Source organism: Exophiala aquamarina (genome assembly GCF_000709125.1).
Source record: "Exophiala aquamarina CBS 119918 chromosome Unknown aczIA-supercont1.7, whole genome shotgun sequence".
NCBI classification, from domain to species: domain Eukaryota; kingdom Fungi; phylum Ascomycota; class Eurotiomycetes; order Chaetothyriales; family Herpotrichiellaceae; genus Exophiala; species Exophiala aquamarina.
Window position 1 is genome coordinate 1426581 of NW_013550581.1, and position 18214 is coordinate 1444794.

Below are 18214 nucleotides of genomic sequence, written 5' to 3' on the forward strand. Positions count from 1 at the left end.
CGCCGTCAGGAGCGCTCGAGAGAGCTCCAACAGGCAAGGCAACAAGAGACCCAGGAAATAGAGTAATTAATGGATGAGATATTAGAATATACCTTGTACGGGCTAAAACTATTCGAAGAGGGGGAGGATACTATAGAAATAAGGCGACGAGTACTCTCTTAAAGTATCCTAGAGAGCCCTCTAAGGTCACTACCTATAGCTTTACCTATAAGGACTCCTAAGAGGCCTCGGCCGCGCCGTACACCGTTACCTACTTCGCCTAAGGCGCTCTAGGCAGTGCCGCCTGCCTCTATAGCCCCGGCGGCACTTAACAGGCGGCCTAAAAGGCGTAGGCAGCGTACGGCAAGGCTACAGGAGGGCCGTTAGCAAGGCTTTATACCTGAGTCACAGGACCGTGAGTGAGTAACGAGGCTTTATTAAACCTCAGCCTTACGTGGCGAGGCGTCGACGGCGAGGTTGATTGGCAAGTTGATGGCACGGTGTGGAACGAGGACCTTGTTGTCATACAAAATGGGTGTGATTAAGATTGCTTTAGCACCGCTTGGCATTTAGAGCTCCCGAGAAATAGCTCTCCCAAATAGCTCTCCCGAAACATTCCCACAATTTCCCTGCAACGCAGCCATCCCTTCACCATGTTTTCAGGCTGAATAGCTGTGGCTCAGTCTCAGTCGATTCAGCCTCCTCTGACGAGGGATTTAGCAGCTGCAAGCCACAGTGTCTTTTAGAACAGATTTCAATCAAGGTGAGAATGTAGTCGAGGGTGGCTTTAAGACTGAAGCAAAATCTGTTCCCCCTCGTAGACTTTGCTCAGCAGCGGGCTTCCGCCATTTATTCGCATCCTTGAGGCTAGCTACACAGAAGAGAGGTAGAAACTGCTTCCAGAAAATGACGTCACCTTGTATTTATTTCCTTAGGACTTGAACTAAAAGACAGTTGTTGTCGTGTTTCCGGGAGATACCCTATCACGTGCTAGAATTTTAAGTTATTATTATAATTTTTAGTTCCGTCACATTTGGCAAGTTCTCACCAGAACCGCCCGGGCCTACAGCACCTTGCAGGTGGCGTGGCGAAATGGTATCGCGCTTGACTACGAATCAAGAGATTGCGGGTTCGAATCCCGTCGCCGCCTTTTTTGCTCTCCTTTTTCTTTTGCCCCCTCCTTTTTCGCTTCTCGCTTTCCTTTTAGTATACACAACATCTTTATTTCCCTCTCTTTTCTTTATCCTACGAAGAATAGCGATAGTAAACAAGTCCAACAACTATATATAGTGTTCTAGTACCGAATAAACTACGTAGTAAGGTTTCGGCGGGGACGTCTTGATCTCAGGCAAAATATAAGTACGAGGTATTCTCGGACCTATAAGCTATATACTTGTTAGGGGAGCAGTTCCTAACACCTTACCACGAGATCTCTTACGTGCTGAAGTTAATAGAAGTATAAAGTACGACGCTACGACGGTGGTGATTCTCTCAAAGCAAGAATAATAGATTTGCCAACTATCTAGATGGGTTCGCTCTCTGCACTTGATAACCCAGATATAAAGAAGAAACAAAGAACAGCATAATTACTACTATGTACTATGCGTAGCACCTATGCATCAACGGTTGTATTCTTTTTGTAACTTCCAAGGCACTTCGTATTCGTGTGGCGTGCTATCTTCGTTTTGGACCACTAGATCTAACTTCTTCCCATCATGCTGCAGTCTTGAGCAGCATATAATGTCTAGACAATCTAGTAATGTGTTCTTCTTACAAAGGCCCTTGGAACGAGGATCACCGAACTGCTTTGAACTCGCTAATCGCATACTCAGCCAGGTTATTACAATGTCTTCGACTCACTTTACGCTATAACCTTTTCATCATTGTGCTGGTAAACATTGAGGTGTCCGTACAGCAAAGTATCATACAGGGCTGCCAGGGGCAGCAGTAACTTTTGAGCTCAGCCCGACGTCGAACTGACACAACGCACGTTCAGCTGTTGAACATTACTCATTCGTTTCGCTCTTGGTATACAATCTCAAAGGACTTTGTCTGAATGATAGCCTTGGCGCAGTCGTCAATTCCAAACGAGCGATGGACAGCAATTTTCACATACAAGCGTTGCGCGAGAAAGAGAACCGCCAAAGCCATGTCGATTCCCGCAGCGCAGTAGATTCCCACAAGTAGATTTCGTTGAGGATGGTCGAAGTCAACAACGTAACCCTCGGGGTTGGGGAAGGGGGGCCAAGGCCACCGTAGCCCCGTTGACGGTTGCCATGATGGACGGCGGCGACCTACTTTGTCCAGAGTGCGTGTGTCGAAGGCGGGAGCTGGAGAGATTGATGGCCAGTTGTACAGCGAATATTGGTTTGTGCCTGTCGCGGCGCTCTGACCATAGTAATAAGTATCCGTACCTGTGCTGAAGGACTCCCACGCGTTTTCGGTCGTATGGGGTGGAAATAGTAGTTTTAAGTCTTCCCTCGCTACCTCGTACGGATAGCCTTGCTGCGACTAGCAAGATCATGATTCCTGTACCCTGTCTACTTTTCCAAGGCCACTGGTTCCTTGGTTGTTCTTTGGTACTCCGGAGTAGCAAACAGGAAAGATGTCAAGCCAGCCAGGATGGGAGCCAATGAATGTAAAGCGATGATCGTCAAACTCAGCCTCTGTGCGAAAAGCCACCCCCTTGCAAGCTCGCTCTCAGTAACATCGGGCATTTCCTATTAAGTTGCCAAGCTCCTGCTCCGACTTTACGAGTATATGGGTGTTCCAGTCTGCAAGGTACGGCGTACACCGGAAGGTTGGGCTCTTGCCAACACCTGAGCGAATGTCTAGGGATTAGCTCCTTTGTTGAAGAACTCTGGACGGATACGATGTGGGCATCTACCAGCAAGTCCATCATCGCACGCCCGGGGCAAGCTGCAGGCCCTGCAGGCCCTGCGCCAAGATCCACGATCGTCGTCGTTTGGCCCTGTTGGCGTTTACCGGCCCGTCGGGTCGAAAGTCTGGAACCTGCATACCGGAAGATGCCCAAATGGCTAAAGTCACAAGCGTGCCCCGAGCACCTGCACGCACACTTTCTCGAGGGATTGAGGAGACTAGGTAGGGGATACGGAGAAGGTTGTCAAACATAGCTTTCACTAGTTGGTCCCCAGGTATTCTAGTACAGTGGTCCTTGTTTCTTTGCATCGCTAATCGAGTGCCTGTAGCTAATCGACCTAAAGTTTGACTAGGCCATCAACAATCTTGACAAGGACCAACAAGATTTTCGAGGAAGACAATGAAGGGACGGACGTTAGGCAAGGCCAAGCACTCTCTGTGCGGTTCAAAGTGCGAATGCTCCACCCGAGCGCGGCCATCAGAAACAGCTGAATGGAAGGATGGTTCCACTACGGCCAAGCATAAGGCTGTGGAGGCTTCCGATTATAAAAGGGGGCCGACGCATCGTCGCAGCCTCGCAACCCTCCTCGCGATGTCCGCCCAAGTTGCCACCTGAGATTCTAACCTGCCAGGCCATACTCCTCGATGCTAATTGCGTGCTCCCAATTTTGGGTATACAATCGCTTCAAATAAATATCGAGTAGCGACACACCAGAGAAACATTCGCGGTCGTGGAAACGACTGTAACAGCAACAAAGAGGGCTACTCTGCGACCTGAGAGTGCCTCAGAAGTACGGGCTCCGAACGGAAGCTGGGACACTCATCATCACACCTTTGAACCGGACTCTTTCCCATATCATGAAGGACGTCATCTGACAACACCAGCCGCACCGATTCAGAGGTTCCAGTCGATCCAGGATCAATTCTGCATCACCAACTCCGTTCTCACCCACAGCCTATCCTACGGCAGTGACTGGGCCTCGTTGAAGGCTTTCGTGCCTCGTCTTGGTGCTTCAGCCACCAGAGTGATTCGTGTTGTTGACCCTGAGATAACACTCGATGACGAAATGCTTTCCATGGACGCTACTGGGGTACGGGGTATTCGCGTCAATGTATACCGACACCATGATTTAGAGGACGTAACACTTCAAAAACTTGCTCTCTGGGAGCATGCACGGCACGTCTTGCAGTTATCCCTACCGTGAAGCCTTACCATGACGACCACACATCCTGGATTCTGGGATGAACTTCAGCCACGGGTCGAGGAAAAACTTACGGGTAAAGGCATCCCACTAGTTACCGATCACTTCGGCTTGTTGAAGGCGCCAAGCATGCTTCCAGAAGAGCATCAAGCCTCCCCAGATCAGCAGCCTGGCTTTGAGGCAATCATGAGCATACTACGGAATGGTGCGCTGTGTGTGAAGCTCAGTACTCCATATCGAGCGAGTTGAGATGCAGCCTCACTATGACGATTTGGAATTTCTCGCCAAAGCGTTAGTCGGTGCAAACAAGCACAGAGTGCTGTGGGGAAGCCATTGGCCGCACACCCTGAGAATGAGAGTGCGGAGCCGCGCAGAAGCACTACAGGAATCTCCGTTCTTAGAAGTTGATGATGAGGCCTGGCTGAAGAGTCTGAAGAGCTGGTTGACGGATGAAGAATGGGATCTCCTGGTGGTTCGAAATCCGCAAACACTCTTCGGAGCTGATTGAAGTGCTGAATTCCTCGTTTCAACTTCTTGAGTTCTATGGAAGTAGACACAGTCAATACAGTGCACTGTCTCATTTTTGAGATCTATTTTTTTTGATCAGATCACCCATGGACTCCCCATGCTTCAAGCCCAGTAGCATTTTCTCATCGATCTCAGCACACTGTCTGCACAACTCAACCACCTGCTCGATCAAGCTAGGGGGGACCACCACGACGCCATCAGCATCTCCAACCAGGAAATCACCTGGATGGATCCAAAGATCCCCTTTGAACTGGGAGGGGACATTAATTCTTGAAGCCTTTGTGAACGTGTTACTGCCTAGGATGGAAGTCGACTTTGCAAAGACCTGGGACCGTCAACGCCAATCCGCCTTCCAAAACAGACCACGGGACAAAGGGGCCAAGATGAGACTAACCGGAAAGCCCATCTCGCGGTGCTCATCGACGTCCCTGATCCGGCCATCGACAACCACGCCCTTCGCGCCGAGATACTTCGCCCGCGTACTCATCAGGCCGCCCCAGCACGCCGAGAACAGCCCTGGTGGCTGCTTGATATACATGACACCGCCATCTTCGCTGTTGTCCACGAAGTGCCGCTCTGGAGACAGCGGTCGTGTTGCTCACTTCGACCATCTCTACCGTGATGGCAGGGCCGAATATTCTCGCTGGAGCGCCCGGCGTTCTGGGAGCCGAATACATCGATAGACCATCCAAGAAGCCTCCATACGGGTATTTCAGTTTCACTAGGGCGTCGCCGATCTACGAAGCAGGCAAGGTCAATGAGCTGACCAATGTACGGTTGCCTGCCTTGTAGGGGACTCTTTTTCCTTCCTCGGGAGTGCCTGGGTCCGACTTACATCGCACGCAGTGAACGCTCGAAGGCTTTACAAAGCCCGAGCGGAAGCCATGTAGTCCGGTAGTCAAAGCCCTCCGACCACGATGGGGTTCTTGACACGTCGAAGATAGTATTCGCTAGAGTAAAAAAGCGGGAAGTATATTTAGGAATCTAGCATTGATATGGTCTGGGGTCCAGTTGGAATCAGGCCTATCCCATGGAAGTGATTAAAAGATGTTGGCTTTGCTCAGCGGGTTCCCCAGGATTTTGTTGCATCCGAATTCAAGATCATTGTCGATGTTCCGATATTGAGGAGGATAGTTCCACACTGGAGTGGCTGAGGCCATGTGCCTTTCAGTGCCGAGGTCGAACCGTCGGATAGAGCCGAGGGTTTTTCAAGAGTCACTGCAAACAACTCCAAGACCAATCTCACACTCCTCCTTCTCCGGCATCGATGATAGAGGCTAGGGTTGGTTGTCACAGACCCACTTGGTACTATAAGTGAGTTGAAACAACTCATCCTCGCCGTGTCTCGCGAAGACGATGCGGGCGTCGTCTGCTCGCCATGCGACCTATGCAGCGCAAATGTCAGACCACATAGGTAACTCTTGGCTGCCTTGAGATATTTACTCGTGCCACCAGCAAGACTCAAGCCGAGGGGCGAAGCCACGAGCCATCAAGGGAAACGCTGCTATCTGGTGATTTTCATCGACGTGCAAGAATGGTCCACCCAGCAGATTAAGTAAACGCCAGGTTCCTACAAGGGGTCTCTCCCTGGCAAAATAATCCCAACGCCATGCTTGAATTATCGCCAGAAACCAGTGCAAAAGCTGTGAAAATCAATCGTGTATTTCCCAAAAACAATGAAGGCCTCAGCTTCACCACCTCCCAGCAGTGACAGTCAACCAAGACTACAAGACTATTTACCAGTGATCGCCCTCCCGTTTCTACCCATCCTAGCATTCACAGCACCTCCCTTCCACGGCCGGGGGCTTGTCTTCGCCGGCCTGATCATCACCACCTACTCCCTGAGCCTAGCATCCCCCTGGCCCGCAAACGTTGGGCCGACAAGGCAGTCACGGTACGGCATCGCCAGCGCATGGCTGCTGGTGCTCCCCACGCTCGAGAGACTGCTTCTCCATGTCCCCGAGCGAGATTTCTGGCGAGTCGACGACGTCAACGGTAAGGATGGCCCAAGCGGCAGGCACGATGAAGCGGCCAAGGCCCCTCCGCCGCCACCAGCAGCCTGGACATGGCGCAAGCTCTGTTGGGCGACGGCACTCGCAAGCAGTCCGCGCGGCGTGGGCTGGAATATCGCGAGTCGCCGCGTGAGCAGCGCGCACGAGGCAATGGCTCGACAGCGGATCGGGAGGTCGGCGTTCGTGCGCGCCTGTTTGGGCAGAGCGGCGTGTGCATACCTTGCGCTTGATGCTGCTCTTGTCGTTGGTCGCGACTTGCCTGTTCCTGCGGCCTGGCTGTGGAATTGGGGGACGGTGAGAGAGGTCGTGGCTGCGGAGGGGTTGATGCTTGTGTGCACGTATGCCAGTATGGCGCTACAGTTCGAGGTTCTCGCGGCTGTTTTGGTGGGGATAGGCTTGAGCAGGCCTGAGGTTGGCAACCCTCGCGTCGAGATCAATTCAGCACTTGCGTTTTGTTTGAGAATTGGATTCGCTAGCTTCTGACTGACCGATGATTCGGGCGTCTAGGACTGGCCACCCCTATTCGGCAGCCTTGCGGACTGCTACACCGTGTCCAACGTCTGGGAAAAGTTCTGGCACACTTATATTCGTCTTGTAAGTCTCCGCACTTGTCACCCTTTCCTCCGATCCTCTACACCTGCCGCATGTAAGCTAAAGCAGCGATGCATATAGCCGGTGCTGGGCCTCGGCCACTTTGCCATCCGCCAACTACGCCTTCCAGCCAGATCCCTAATAGCCAACCTAGTTATTCTCATCGTCGCATTTGGCATCAGCGACTTCGTCCACATCACGAGCCTTGCGGTGATCCGTGACGAGGCTCTGTCACTGCAGGAGCTTATACTCGACATGTCGGGCTTCTTCATGATGCAGCCAGTGGCAGCTGTCGCTGAAGCCCTGACAATCCAGTGGTATCACAAATTCACTTCTTCCACCAGACTGGAAGCCACGAGGGAAGCCTCCGCCTCCCGCGGAACACTTCGTATTGGGAGAGAAGATTCACACCCTAGAGGAAAGCTAGCTCCAACCATTCCGCGGATCATCGGCTACCTGTGGGTCTTGTGCTGGTTTTCCGTCACTGGCTGGGGCTTTGTCAAGGCCTACATCGCTGTGGGTGTCAGGGACTGGCAGGTTCCGCTTTCTTTCTGGCAGGTACTCATGCGCCAGAGTTGGTACAAACGATGACCTCTTCTTCTCTGGCTTATTGCTGCCCCTGGAAATCGCACGTTGACTACCTGGGGCAAATAATCATCCAGCAGAGACCTACTGGGACAATGAACACGTAGCGAGTGAGAAACACGCCTTGCCGAATATGTGCTCTGTCAAACATCTGATGACAAGGTAGATGGGCTGTTTGACGAGAGCGTATGTAAGGCTCGCGGTTTGAGCAGCCTGTCATATTGGCATGCTTTGGTCAGCGCCTCCATAACGGGTGAACTCTTTTCAATGGAAAGTCTTGGCGACCTTCAAAGCGGCCTGGAAGAACATATTTCCATTTCCGGCTTGGCGTCAATCTAATTATCTAGCAGCCTTACGATCTGCGAGTACCATAGTCACCCAAATGAGCACAAAGCAGCTTTTGCCTCTTTGTCTCGTGTCCCGCGCTACCCAGCTCAGTGCAAGGCATTATCGCACTGAGTTGAACTGGCGGCAGTGGACACCGCACACCGGAGAGTACTATAGCAGTGCAGTAAAATAGTAATATAGCCACATACCTCCTTAGTTGCAAACTCAACTCCTTGAAATAAGCATTTCTCTTCTCGGCGTCCTTGACAAAAGTGATGAGATCGTGTAGATATATATAGAGATTCAGATATATATATATGTACATGCACCTATTCATGTGTCTAAGACACCCCGCTCGTTCGTTCTTAAATCATCCTTTTCTTCTTAGCTAGTAGCACGCTACCTGCTCCAGATGCCGACTTGAAAAAAACTATGTACATACGAAGACGGGCAGCAAAAAGGGCAGCAAAAAGGGCAGCAAAAAGGTAAGGAACAAGATCCGCGAGGCAGCTGTGCACTGCACTGCGCTTTCTCGTTGGACCTCGATATATACAAGTACGCACCCGACACCACCGCTTTATTCCAATCTCCTGTCCAGTTCATGATCATACAACCCATCCCGTCCGTGAGGACAACCGGCACGTCCCCAACATGCATCTCGGAACACCGAAAGGGAAAAAAAAATGAAACAACCATAAGAAAAAGGTACATGACGCTTCGATCGCTTTCTTTTCATACTAACACATTGGCGACAAGGTGCGGCAGAACCTTCGCCTACAAAGATTCATTTCATATATCATCACTCGTCCAGCTCGGCCACCGATCCACGCCGGTTTTCTTTTCGATCTCTTCTCCTTGCTTGTTCTTCTTGTCTTTGTTGTCCTCGGTGACAGGAGGCAACCATAACTTGGCGTGGCCATGGGCTTCATCGGCTAACTTTCCACATTTACGCATGTTCAGCTCGCACACATATACGCGGAGGAAGTCTCTGTTCTCGCGAGGCTCTCGAGGTCGAGGCTGTCCTTCACCGTGGGGAGAGTCGGCTGTCCCGTCGGTGAGTGCTTGAGCGGCACGGTGTTTGTTGCTTGGAGTTCCATCCGGTTCAAGCCACGTTGGCGGACTTGACGCGTTGGCAGTTCGGATTGTCGAAGGAATGCATGTGGACAGCTGAACAACAGATGGAAGTAGAGCGGTACGGTTCCTGGAGTTCTTCAGCTTCGATGAATTAGAGCTTGCTGGCTGGTTCTTCTTCTTGGTCTTGAGCTTGGGTTTGCGATTTCCCACAACTTTCGAATGAGGGTCGGGCTTCTCATCCAGCCAGAAATGCAATTGAGCAGGTGAATCAGCTGGCATGGTCGCCCTCGGGTTCAGGTATCTCCTCATCGCGGCCGAAGGCGGTTCGACCGATGGAGGAGGTCGTCGATCATCGGTGAGCTCGGGTTTAAACTCGAAAATGGAAGCACCTAGGAATTCGTCGGGTGGAACAAGTGGAGGAGTGGTGGCGATATTGGACACAGTTTGAGCGGCAGACTTCAATGCTTTTAATGATGCAGTGAGGCTGGATTTAAAAGAACGATGTGCCTTCTGTTCTAAAACATCTCTTCGTCTTGGCTTTGGAGGAGAGGATACCAGCAATTCAGGAGTTGAGGCTCCGCTGAATTGGCAATCGTCGTCTCGAGAAAGCAGAGGATGTTGATTGCTACAGTCTTCGGAACTGGCAACTTGTCGTAATCTAGGATCAGCAGGGGATCGGATGGTGGCTGGGGAGACACTAGGCATGTCGTTGGTGCTGAAGTCGTCTGGGGAGGCCAAAGACGGCATGGAGTCGCTTGAGAGGGACCGGGTGGATAAGAGACTGGCATCCACACCCTCGCTTCCGACAATCACCTGATCCTCGATAAAGCCATCGATATTTCCGAATAGGCCTTCAAACTGGGGATTTGTCCAACTGCCCGACAAGTGTGCGTCTCCTTGCGACTGTACGTCATCTCTCAGGAGCTTGCTGAAATCAGCAACATAGTCGCAATTGGGTAAGCGCTGGGCCGGCCGTTGCCTGGGCTTCTTCCTGATGGGGATTGTTGTCGAAGAGAGGATGTCTTGGACCGACTCTCTCCTTGGAGGTCCTGTCCGAGGCAAGTTTGCAGCAGCGGATGTGGGAATCTGGAGGGTGGTCGGAGCAGGTCTCTCGGGTTTTGGGGGTTTGCCTCTGGTGTTTCGACTTGGGATTCTTACAGGGTCGGATGAAGGTTGATACCTGGTCTCTGAGTCTGGCGACTGCGACAGTGGTCGGGATAAGGCTGAAGGCGACGGAGAGCGAGATCTGCTATTGATAGATCGCTGGGTAGACAAGGCCTCCTTCTCGCCGAAATCCGACCGCCGCCTCTGTGACAGGGCCAGAGGGTTCTGGACAAAGGAGCGAGGGACCATCATCATGGTTGTGGTCTGGGGGTGGAATGAGGTGGTCGCCGGGCGGATGATGAAGCAAGGAGGCTAACTAGGTTATCGCGGGAGCATGATAAGGATTTGACGATTATAATAGAGATGAACGATGAGGCGTAGGTAATGGAATCGGCGTGGTGTGCAGAAGGGCAAACGTAGAAACGACAAGAGTAGGACTTGAGTTGGCATCAAGCATGACTTGTGAGGGTATAACAAGCGAGAGGGTGAGGACGTTGGCAGCTGAGGCCGAGTGTGAGCCTGAATGGACAGGTTACGAGGAGTTAAAATGGAGTGGAATGGGATGGGATGGGATGGGATGGATGTGGATGGAGCGAGGGAGTTGGGCGATGGCGCAGGCGGATGGACAAGGGTGGAGGAGCCAGTACCGAGGAGAAGCTTGAGCCAGGCACTCGTAACAGCCTAACAGGAGGTTCAGGTAGAAACTTAAGAACGGGTGGAGGGGGGGGGGTGGACGGCGCTCGTGGGCCGGGAGGACATGGAGGACATGGTCACGGACTCACGGCATCCGCAATGATGAGATGAGGTGGGAGGCAAGATAAGGATTACATAGTTGTGTGTTTATCCACGTATCGGAGCCTGGCCATTGGGTGCCATTGGTGCCATCCGTGTCAAACCATGATGACACTTACAGTTACAGTACTGGGACTGTTACCAGTTGCCATTACCAGCCATACTCGTAGATTCCGGGTTTCTCAGCTAAAGCAAAAATCTCAAACCCACCTCCAGTCCCTGGATTTCATTTGCGTACTCGTAAGCGTGCATGTGATGGCTGCTGTTGGGGCCAACTGGAATTCGGGGCTACTCTAGTCCGCCCGGCGTTGCAGCAAATAGGCATCATCCACGGGCGAAAGGGGGGTCCGAAGAGCGCTACTTGTTGGCTTTGGGGCGGCAGGCTGCCCGTGGTTCGCACCGCCATCCTCGCCTAACAAGAGCCAGGTCCTCGTCCGAACATTCCAAGCGTCCTTCTAAAGGCTGGCCGTGTCTGGCTGTCGCTTACACCCGCCGTAAGGGGGTTCCAGGGTGCCCGGTGTTCCCATGGCATTCGATCCGATTCCCGTGCAGCCGGCCACGCGCTTCTCTCTGTCGCCTTCCTTTTTCATCCCAAGACCTCGCAGAATGGCCTCGTCAGACACACACACACACACATAGGCAGGCAGAAGCAATGAGGCACGGGGGCATGTCGTGTGTCCCGTGTGTCTGGTGTGCTCTGCCTGGAGTACTCCATGCATCGTACCATCTTTGAGTAAAGGAAAAAACAGCTGTTTCTAATGGCAACAATAATCGTAGCCGTAGCGATCTCTCCTCGTCGATCCATCTGTCTATCTATTTGTGCGTGTGTGCTGCGGCTGCTTCCTCCCACGTCGGTAATCGCTCGTTGGGCATTCGCATCCGTCATGTCTGCCATCTCTGCCATCTCTGCCATCTCTGCCATCTTTGCCCTGGGCCTCAGCCGGCCGCTTCCGTTGCGCCTCACCTTAATTACTCGTGGCACACAAAGCTCGTCTCGGCATCCCAGCACAACGAACCCAAAAAAAAGCATGCAAGAGGTTGTCTCATCCAGGCATCACCACCGCCAATCGCCACGCGACATGTTGCACACAATCAACCTGCCACGTAACGGTATAAAGTCGGATTGACATGATCTGATTCAACAGGCTCTCAGACTGCAACGGTGGAGTGACCAGCTATATGGCCGTCTTTACAACCACGCGAAAGCCGTCTCCCAGCCAGTACATCCTCCGTTAGCACGGATGACGGGTGGTATCGAGTGTGTCACTTTTACCTGGGTGCCTAGGCTCGTTGGCTTGTCGAGCACCGTTGCGTTGGTGTCCATCACCTTGAAATACGTCAGCGATGACCCACTACGCACATTCTCCGATGGTTTGGGTCGTCCAAGAAGAAATACCTTGTACTGGAGCAGCTTAACTACTAGGGTAATAGCCTAGGTAGTACTGCCCTACTCGTAAGGTACCGGGGTTCCATGGGGGAGAGGGACCTCTCAGTCGTACCACTGAGGAGCTAGCTGCCTACTGTGGTTTGAATACTGCCAACACTAGCCATCAAAGCGCTGGAAATCTCTCTTCGTCGACCCTCGTACATTCGTCCCAGCACTCACGTATCCAATCGACCGAAACGATTCGAGGAATTTTGCTCTTCCACGTAGAAATTTCTTTGCGCAGACCCGCAACGTCGGAATTCGCTTGCGTGACAATATGCGTAACCTCGTGACTGAGTGATTTCTGGACACAGCCGCCAGCAAAAAGCACCATGTTGTGGCTGGCCAGCATCTCGCTGTCCATTGTGATTGAAAGTGACCCTTCGCCTTTCTTATTGCTCTTCTCCACGCGGGACCGGGTAGGACCATCCAGATAGATGACCAGTCCATGAAACATAACTCCTCGCATTTGCATGAAATCCGGAAACACCTTCGGAATCAAGTCCAACGTCTTCCGACCAAGCTCCACATCAGGCATTTTCGATAGCCGCTCACTGAGTTCTTCCATATTCACGTCTCGTGCATACGGGTCCCCAAAATCATCTGTGTTGTCGTCCCAGATGCCTTGCAGCCTCTCAGGGACGAAGAACAAATGCCGCTTGACTTCATACGGTATCACCATCTCAGCTAGCCCTCTTGCAAAATCCCGACGTGCTTGCTCGATGCAATCAAAAATCCACATTGGCCTAACGATCTCCTTCTTATCCGTCTTGATGAGGCTCGCGACTGGCACTGTTCTGCGAGCTGCAACACAGATGATGTCTTCCAAAGCAGACTGAGTTTGCACAATCTTGCCTGCATTGCTTTTGACTAGGGCTTCGAGCTCCAGCTTCGTTTTCTTCTGTGATCCGTTCAATCCTGACTCGGTCATGATGTAAAAGGTCAGACCGTTGAAGACTTCACCTTGAGGACCCTGTGGCTGTTCAACGCTGTTCACGTCCCTCGCATTGTACCCTGCTACCGTGAGTACTTTCTTGCGGGGGGCGGCCTGGCGCTTCTGCCGTTTCCTGTCGTCGATTTCCATAGCCTTCTCTTCTTCCTTTTTGCCAGCCTTGTCGCACTGATCCAGCATTTCGTCAAAGGACAGCGCAGTCTGCCAGTCCTTGTCTCTTCTCAGTTTTGAGAACCGTGGAAACCGTAATGTCATCCCAGCACCATAGTCTTCGCTTGGCACGATATTGGCTGCCTTCACTTCCAGCACTATCGAATCTTCTGGCTTGATCCACACATCAGGTCGCTCACGAGCCATAGTGGCTGGCCCCCCGAGATCGAGATACGCTGTGGGCGGGTTCTTGGCATCCCAGTCAATCCATTTTCCATCTGTCTCGTGCTTTATCGTGGCATAGTCATTTTGTGTCATCCCGCCACCAACCTTGAAGAAGGACACAAAGACATATGACAGCTGATCTGTCTGTGATTCACTTTGCGATTGAAACTGGCTCTGAGATTGACTCTTCTGGGACTGGCCTTGTTTCTGAGATTGGCTGTTACGATTCTGCGACCTTCGAGGAGCGCGAAGACCGCACAGGAAACTGGATAAGTTACCACCCCTTCTCCCCGAACCATAAAATCCACCAATCACCAAGCAATCCAACGTCTCACCCCATTCAGTCAAATATTCGGGCTTGACTTTCTGCCAGTCGTCATTCCGCTCGTCAAGACGGTATGCGGAATATGGATTCTTCAGCACCAGGCCCTCGGATGACGCTGCTATTATCTTTCGCAATTCAACTTCCACGTCCATGACTGATGTGCCAATTGTGTGATCGAGCAGCTCCAGCCGACGATGAACTCCCTTAACGCTTCTTTCCAGCGCTTTTCTTCGATCTTGTAGTTGATACCGCGTCAGAGATCTGCCATTCAACAACAGGATGTCGAATACACGAAGAAGCGGCCTATGACCCTCGGCGAAGGGGTTTGCAGTCTCAGCCAAAGCTGCTGTCTTTAGGGCTCCGAATGGCACAAAGGAATCCTGTTTCATGTCCCACGTTATCATCTCTCCATCCAGTATCATACTCTCAACGTCATCGGCGAACGCGCCCTGCAGGAATTGTGTGAAGGATCCTTGTTTATCAGAGAGATGCTTGCCGTACAAATAAGTGTAGTCCTTGGCTTTGCGGGACCAGAAATTAAACCGTTTACCTCCAGGAACGGAATCATCTGACACCATGTGTAACTGTATGCGTTCGCCGTCCAATTTCTCTTCGATCCAGAATTCTTGCTCAGCGTCGGCTCGTCGCAACTTCTCCACCATGCGTGGCAGAGGTGTATTTGTATTAGATTGTGCAAGCTGTGGTTGGAAGCATTGCATCGCAGTGATATCGGTTTCATCGCTCTCTAACCGTATGTTTGGGTCGTACAACTCCCAGCAAACCCTACGCAGGCTGCTGGAGATACTGAAAAGAGTCTCGGCATCGTGATGCCATATGTGGAAGAAAGTTTTTTCCGTGGCACCGACCTTCATTTGGCGTAGGATGATCCTGATCAACCACACAAGTTCATCAGCACTCATTCGCTTATAGAACTCAGCCAGAATGGACAATTGTTCGCTTTCCTTCGACACTTGAGATAGTTTGTCCAGATTGTCGTTGACTTCTTCAATTGTCATGTTACCAACCTCCGTCAACAATGGACGCTTGGAAATGACCTCGTAGCATCTTGCAGGGAAGTCGCCGGCTGCTTTACCGTTCGCAGGGACCTTCCAATGTAACAGCTGAATGCCATCATCAGAGTTTTTGTCGATCTGCAACAATTTGACCCAGAGCTTGCCTAGGATCTTTTCCTTGAGACCGTACATTCCCCGGTCGCGATCCTTTTCAGGGATGATTAGCCTAAAGGCAGGGTAAAAATCGTGACCAACCTCTCGACGCCATCTTGAAATATACCGTTCGATAATGGCTCTTCGCTTTTCCGAAGGAGCCATCTTTGACCGTACGTCTGGGCCCAATTTTCGCTGATTTGGTCCACCTTTCTTAGTGTTGCTGCTTGCTATAAGTGGGTCGAAGAGATCCTTAAACAAAGTATGAAATGGAAGTGTTTTCCCTTTGTTGTGAGGACGGTTCGGGTACTTTTCATCCAGCTCACGTTCAACCTCGGCACGAGATTTTTCATGTTCGCTGTGACCGAATTCGTGGTCGACGTCCATCTCGTCGTCGTCAGACATTGTGTCTGCACAAATACAGCTCACTCGAGGATATCCCGACAGTAGCGACAGCAGCGACGGTAGCTGAACGAATCAGCTGCACCGCCGTTCACAGGACGTATGTTATTCAATTTCAGAGTATCCGTAATATTGAGTAAGACAAGTGACCTGAGATGACGTCTGTAGCGCCGTTGCACTAGTGGCTGCCTAAAACGCGGCCCCCTCACGCGCTCTTACGCGTCGCAGGTCGCAAGTCACGAGTCGGCGCGGCATCACGTGCACTCCTCATCGGGAGTTGCGGAGGCCGATGTACATACATATCTTTGGTAACTGGTATTGAAGACTGCTGAGAATCTGCACTTTGCTCACTCAGGCTGACGAACACCTCACATCTTCCATCTATCTTGTATTCTGCATCTGGTACCTTGTCCCTATGCCTTTCAACAGCGTCGAACCTTGATCATGGGAGTCCCTGCAGTTGCTACCTATCGTTACTAATTGCCAACAACCCCACATTCGTTCTGCCTCTCCTTTCGATGCTACTGCACCTCTATTTGGTCAATTGTCGATGGATTGATGACTGAGAAACGCTCAGTGCGTCCACCCGTGGCGCCGAAACCCTCATTCGTTCAGCACAATGCTGCTACCACTTCTCCCAGACCCTCGGCACCACCCTCTCCTGCCTTGCGGGGGGCAACACATGCCTTCGGCCCTGGACTGTTGAAACCTATCAATGCCGGCGCCATTCAAAACCCGTCTGCCTCTGCAGGTGCACTCGCTGCGGCAGCTGCAGTAGGGAAGAGGAAACCAGCTCAGCCATCACAAGAGACGTCCCCATCCGCAGGTCCTCGTGGCCGTGCATTGACAGCCGAAAGACTTCCGGTTTCGGTATCCAGCCAACCCTCATCCACCTCTCCTCCAAAAATAGGCATTTTACCGCACTCTCCTCGCTCTACATCTGCTGTCGCCGCTGTCGCCGCTTCTGCGAGGACTAGCCCCGTGAGACCAGAAATAAAGAGAGACAAAACAGGGTCATATCAGTTGACGGGGGAATCTTTGACCACCGCTAGACAACGTGGGATGAGCGCAGGTAGTAGTCACGAGGTTCAACAACCACAGCCTAGAAATCACAATGCTGTCGCCGGAGCTGGAGCCGCGGCTTCTATGGCAGCAGTTGCAAGCCAGCTAGCGGCACAAAGAACTGGAGAAAGACAAAAGCAAGATCTCGGATCTATAGCTCATATTAACTCACAACCATCACACCCGTCGACAGTATCCAGTCCTTCACCCTCGGGGACTGCGGCAGCGGCAGTAGCGACTAGGAATGCTGCAGCTTATGAATTTGCTAGAAGGACATTTTCACCCCCTGGTGAACAATCTCTCCACAGTGGCACGCCTCCAAGAGACTCCTCTTTTCTCCATACACCCATCATCAGCGCAAACTCGCCGAACATCAAAGTCGCCCCACCACACACAGATACTGAGAGTGAAGTCGTGAAATCCACACCCGCACCCGTCAGGAAGCCAATGCCAGCCCCTGTTCCATTGCGCCCTGCACGTGCTGCCATGATTGCACAACAAAATTCCGGCCATAACAACTATTCACACTCACCTGCACGAGACTCACAATCAAAAATGAGTGTCAACGCCCTTGCAGATGCTATGGTGGCAGGCTCGATAGCATCCTCGCTCGTTCCCTCACGTATGCACTCCCCAGCATTTAAGCCACCTCCACCCAAACCTCGCCGTCGATCCAAATCGGTTGGTCTGTTCGATGGGGCCAAGCAACGCAATAACCATTTTGGTCTTGGCAATGGTTCAGAGACACCCAAGCTCGAACCACCTCCACCACGGACAATGAGGCACACACTGCGAAATACATCTCCTGACCACGATGACAAAGATGAGGGAGTGGCCAAGCGTGGCCGACGCCACTGGAGACGCCATCCAAATATGCATCACGAGGGTGATCGGAAACGATGGCGTGATAAGGTTACTGAACGAGAGCGCAAGCGATATGAAGGCGTCTGGGCAGGCAATCGTGGGGTCCTCATCGACCGTGATCTGGAGTATCTCGAATTCGACGGCGCTAACGACCTTGTCGTCAATGTGGTGGTCAAAGATATCTGGGAGCGCAGTCGCCTTCCCTCTGACGTCCTAGAAGAGGTGTGGGAACTCGTCGCATCTGCTGGTGCGAAGGCATTGAGCCGCGAAGAGTTTGTTGTTGGCCTGTGGCTGATTGATCAGAGACTGAAAGGCAGGAAATTGCCCGTCAAGGTCTCCGCGAGCGTTTGGTCTAGTGTGCGGCGTATCCACGGCGTCAAGATCTCGAGTAAACCGATACCCAAATAAAATTATATCTTTTGTCTTGTTCGATCGTAGTTTTCATGCATGGTCTTTTCTGCTAGGTCAGATGGTTTTCCAAGCTTTGTTGTGTGACTGTTCAACCCACACCACGTTCACGAGGCTGTATTGTCAGGGGTAAGTGGACCTAAGGGGCTGTTTGACAGGG

The 18214-nt window shown here is 51.9% G+C and overlaps 6 protein-coding genes across 6 annotated transcripts; 3 read left to right on the forward strand and 3 right to left on the reverse strand.

Moving 5' to 3' along the window:
• Positions 1-4073: 4073 nt before the first annotated feature.
• A1O9_08498 (uncharacterized protein) lies at positions 4074-4310 on the forward strand (the record flags this gene model as incomplete). The annotated part of the gene is made up of 1 exon (XM_013402883.1): positions 4074-4310. The coding sequence occupies one exon, from the start codon at positions 4074-4076 to the stop codon at positions 4308-4310; it is 237 nt and encodes a 78-aa protein (XP_013258337.1).
• A 337-nt stretch (positions 4311-4647) lies between these two features.
• A1O9_08499 (uncharacterized protein) lies at positions 4648-5326 on the reverse strand. The gene is made up of 2 exons (XM_013402884.1): positions 4984-5326; positions 4648-4914 (listed from the first exon to the last, which is right to left on the reverse strand). Exon 1 carries the CDS (start codon positions 5264-5266, stop codon positions 5006-5008), a length of 261 nt encoding a protein of 86 aa, XP_013258338.1. The 5' UTR covers positions 5267-5326; the 3' UTR covers positions 4648-4914; positions 4984-5005.
• Positions 5327-6265: 939 nt separating this feature from the next.
• Positions 6266-7783, forward strand: A1O9_08500 (uncharacterized protein; the record flags this gene model as incomplete). Its single annotated transcript, XM_013402885.1, has 3 exons — positions 6266-7012; positions 7109-7195; positions 7274-7783. The coding sequence occupies 3 exons, from the start codon at positions 6266-6268 to the stop codon at positions 7781-7783; spliced, it is 1344 nt and encodes a 447-aa protein (XP_013258339.1).
• A 1110-nt stretch (positions 7784-8893) lies between these two features.
• On the reverse strand, positions 8894-10537 carry A1O9_08501 (uncharacterized protein; the record flags this gene model as incomplete). Its single annotated transcript, XM_013402886.1, has 1 exon — positions 8894-10537. One exon carries the CDS (start codon positions 10535-10537, stop codon positions 8894-8896), a length of 1644 nt encoding a protein of 547 aa, XP_013258340.1.
• Positions 10538-12624: 2087 nt separating this feature from the next.
• Positions 12625-15723, reverse strand: A1O9_08502 (uncharacterized protein; the record flags this gene model as incomplete). The annotated part of the gene is made up of 1 exon (XM_013402887.1): positions 12625-15723. The coding sequence occupies one exon, from the start codon at positions 15721-15723 to the stop codon at positions 12625-12627; it is 3099 nt and encodes a 1032-aa protein (XP_013258341.1).
• Positions 15724-17337: 1614 nt separating this feature from the next.
• On the forward strand, positions 17338-18054 carry A1O9_08503 (uncharacterized protein; the record flags this gene model as incomplete). The annotated part of the gene is made up of 1 exon (XM_013402888.1): positions 17338-18054. The coding sequence occupies one exon, from the start codon at positions 17338-17340 to the stop codon at positions 18052-18054; it is 717 nt and encodes a 238-aa protein (XP_013258342.1).
• Between the last annotated feature and the right edge of the window lie 160 nt (positions 18055-18214).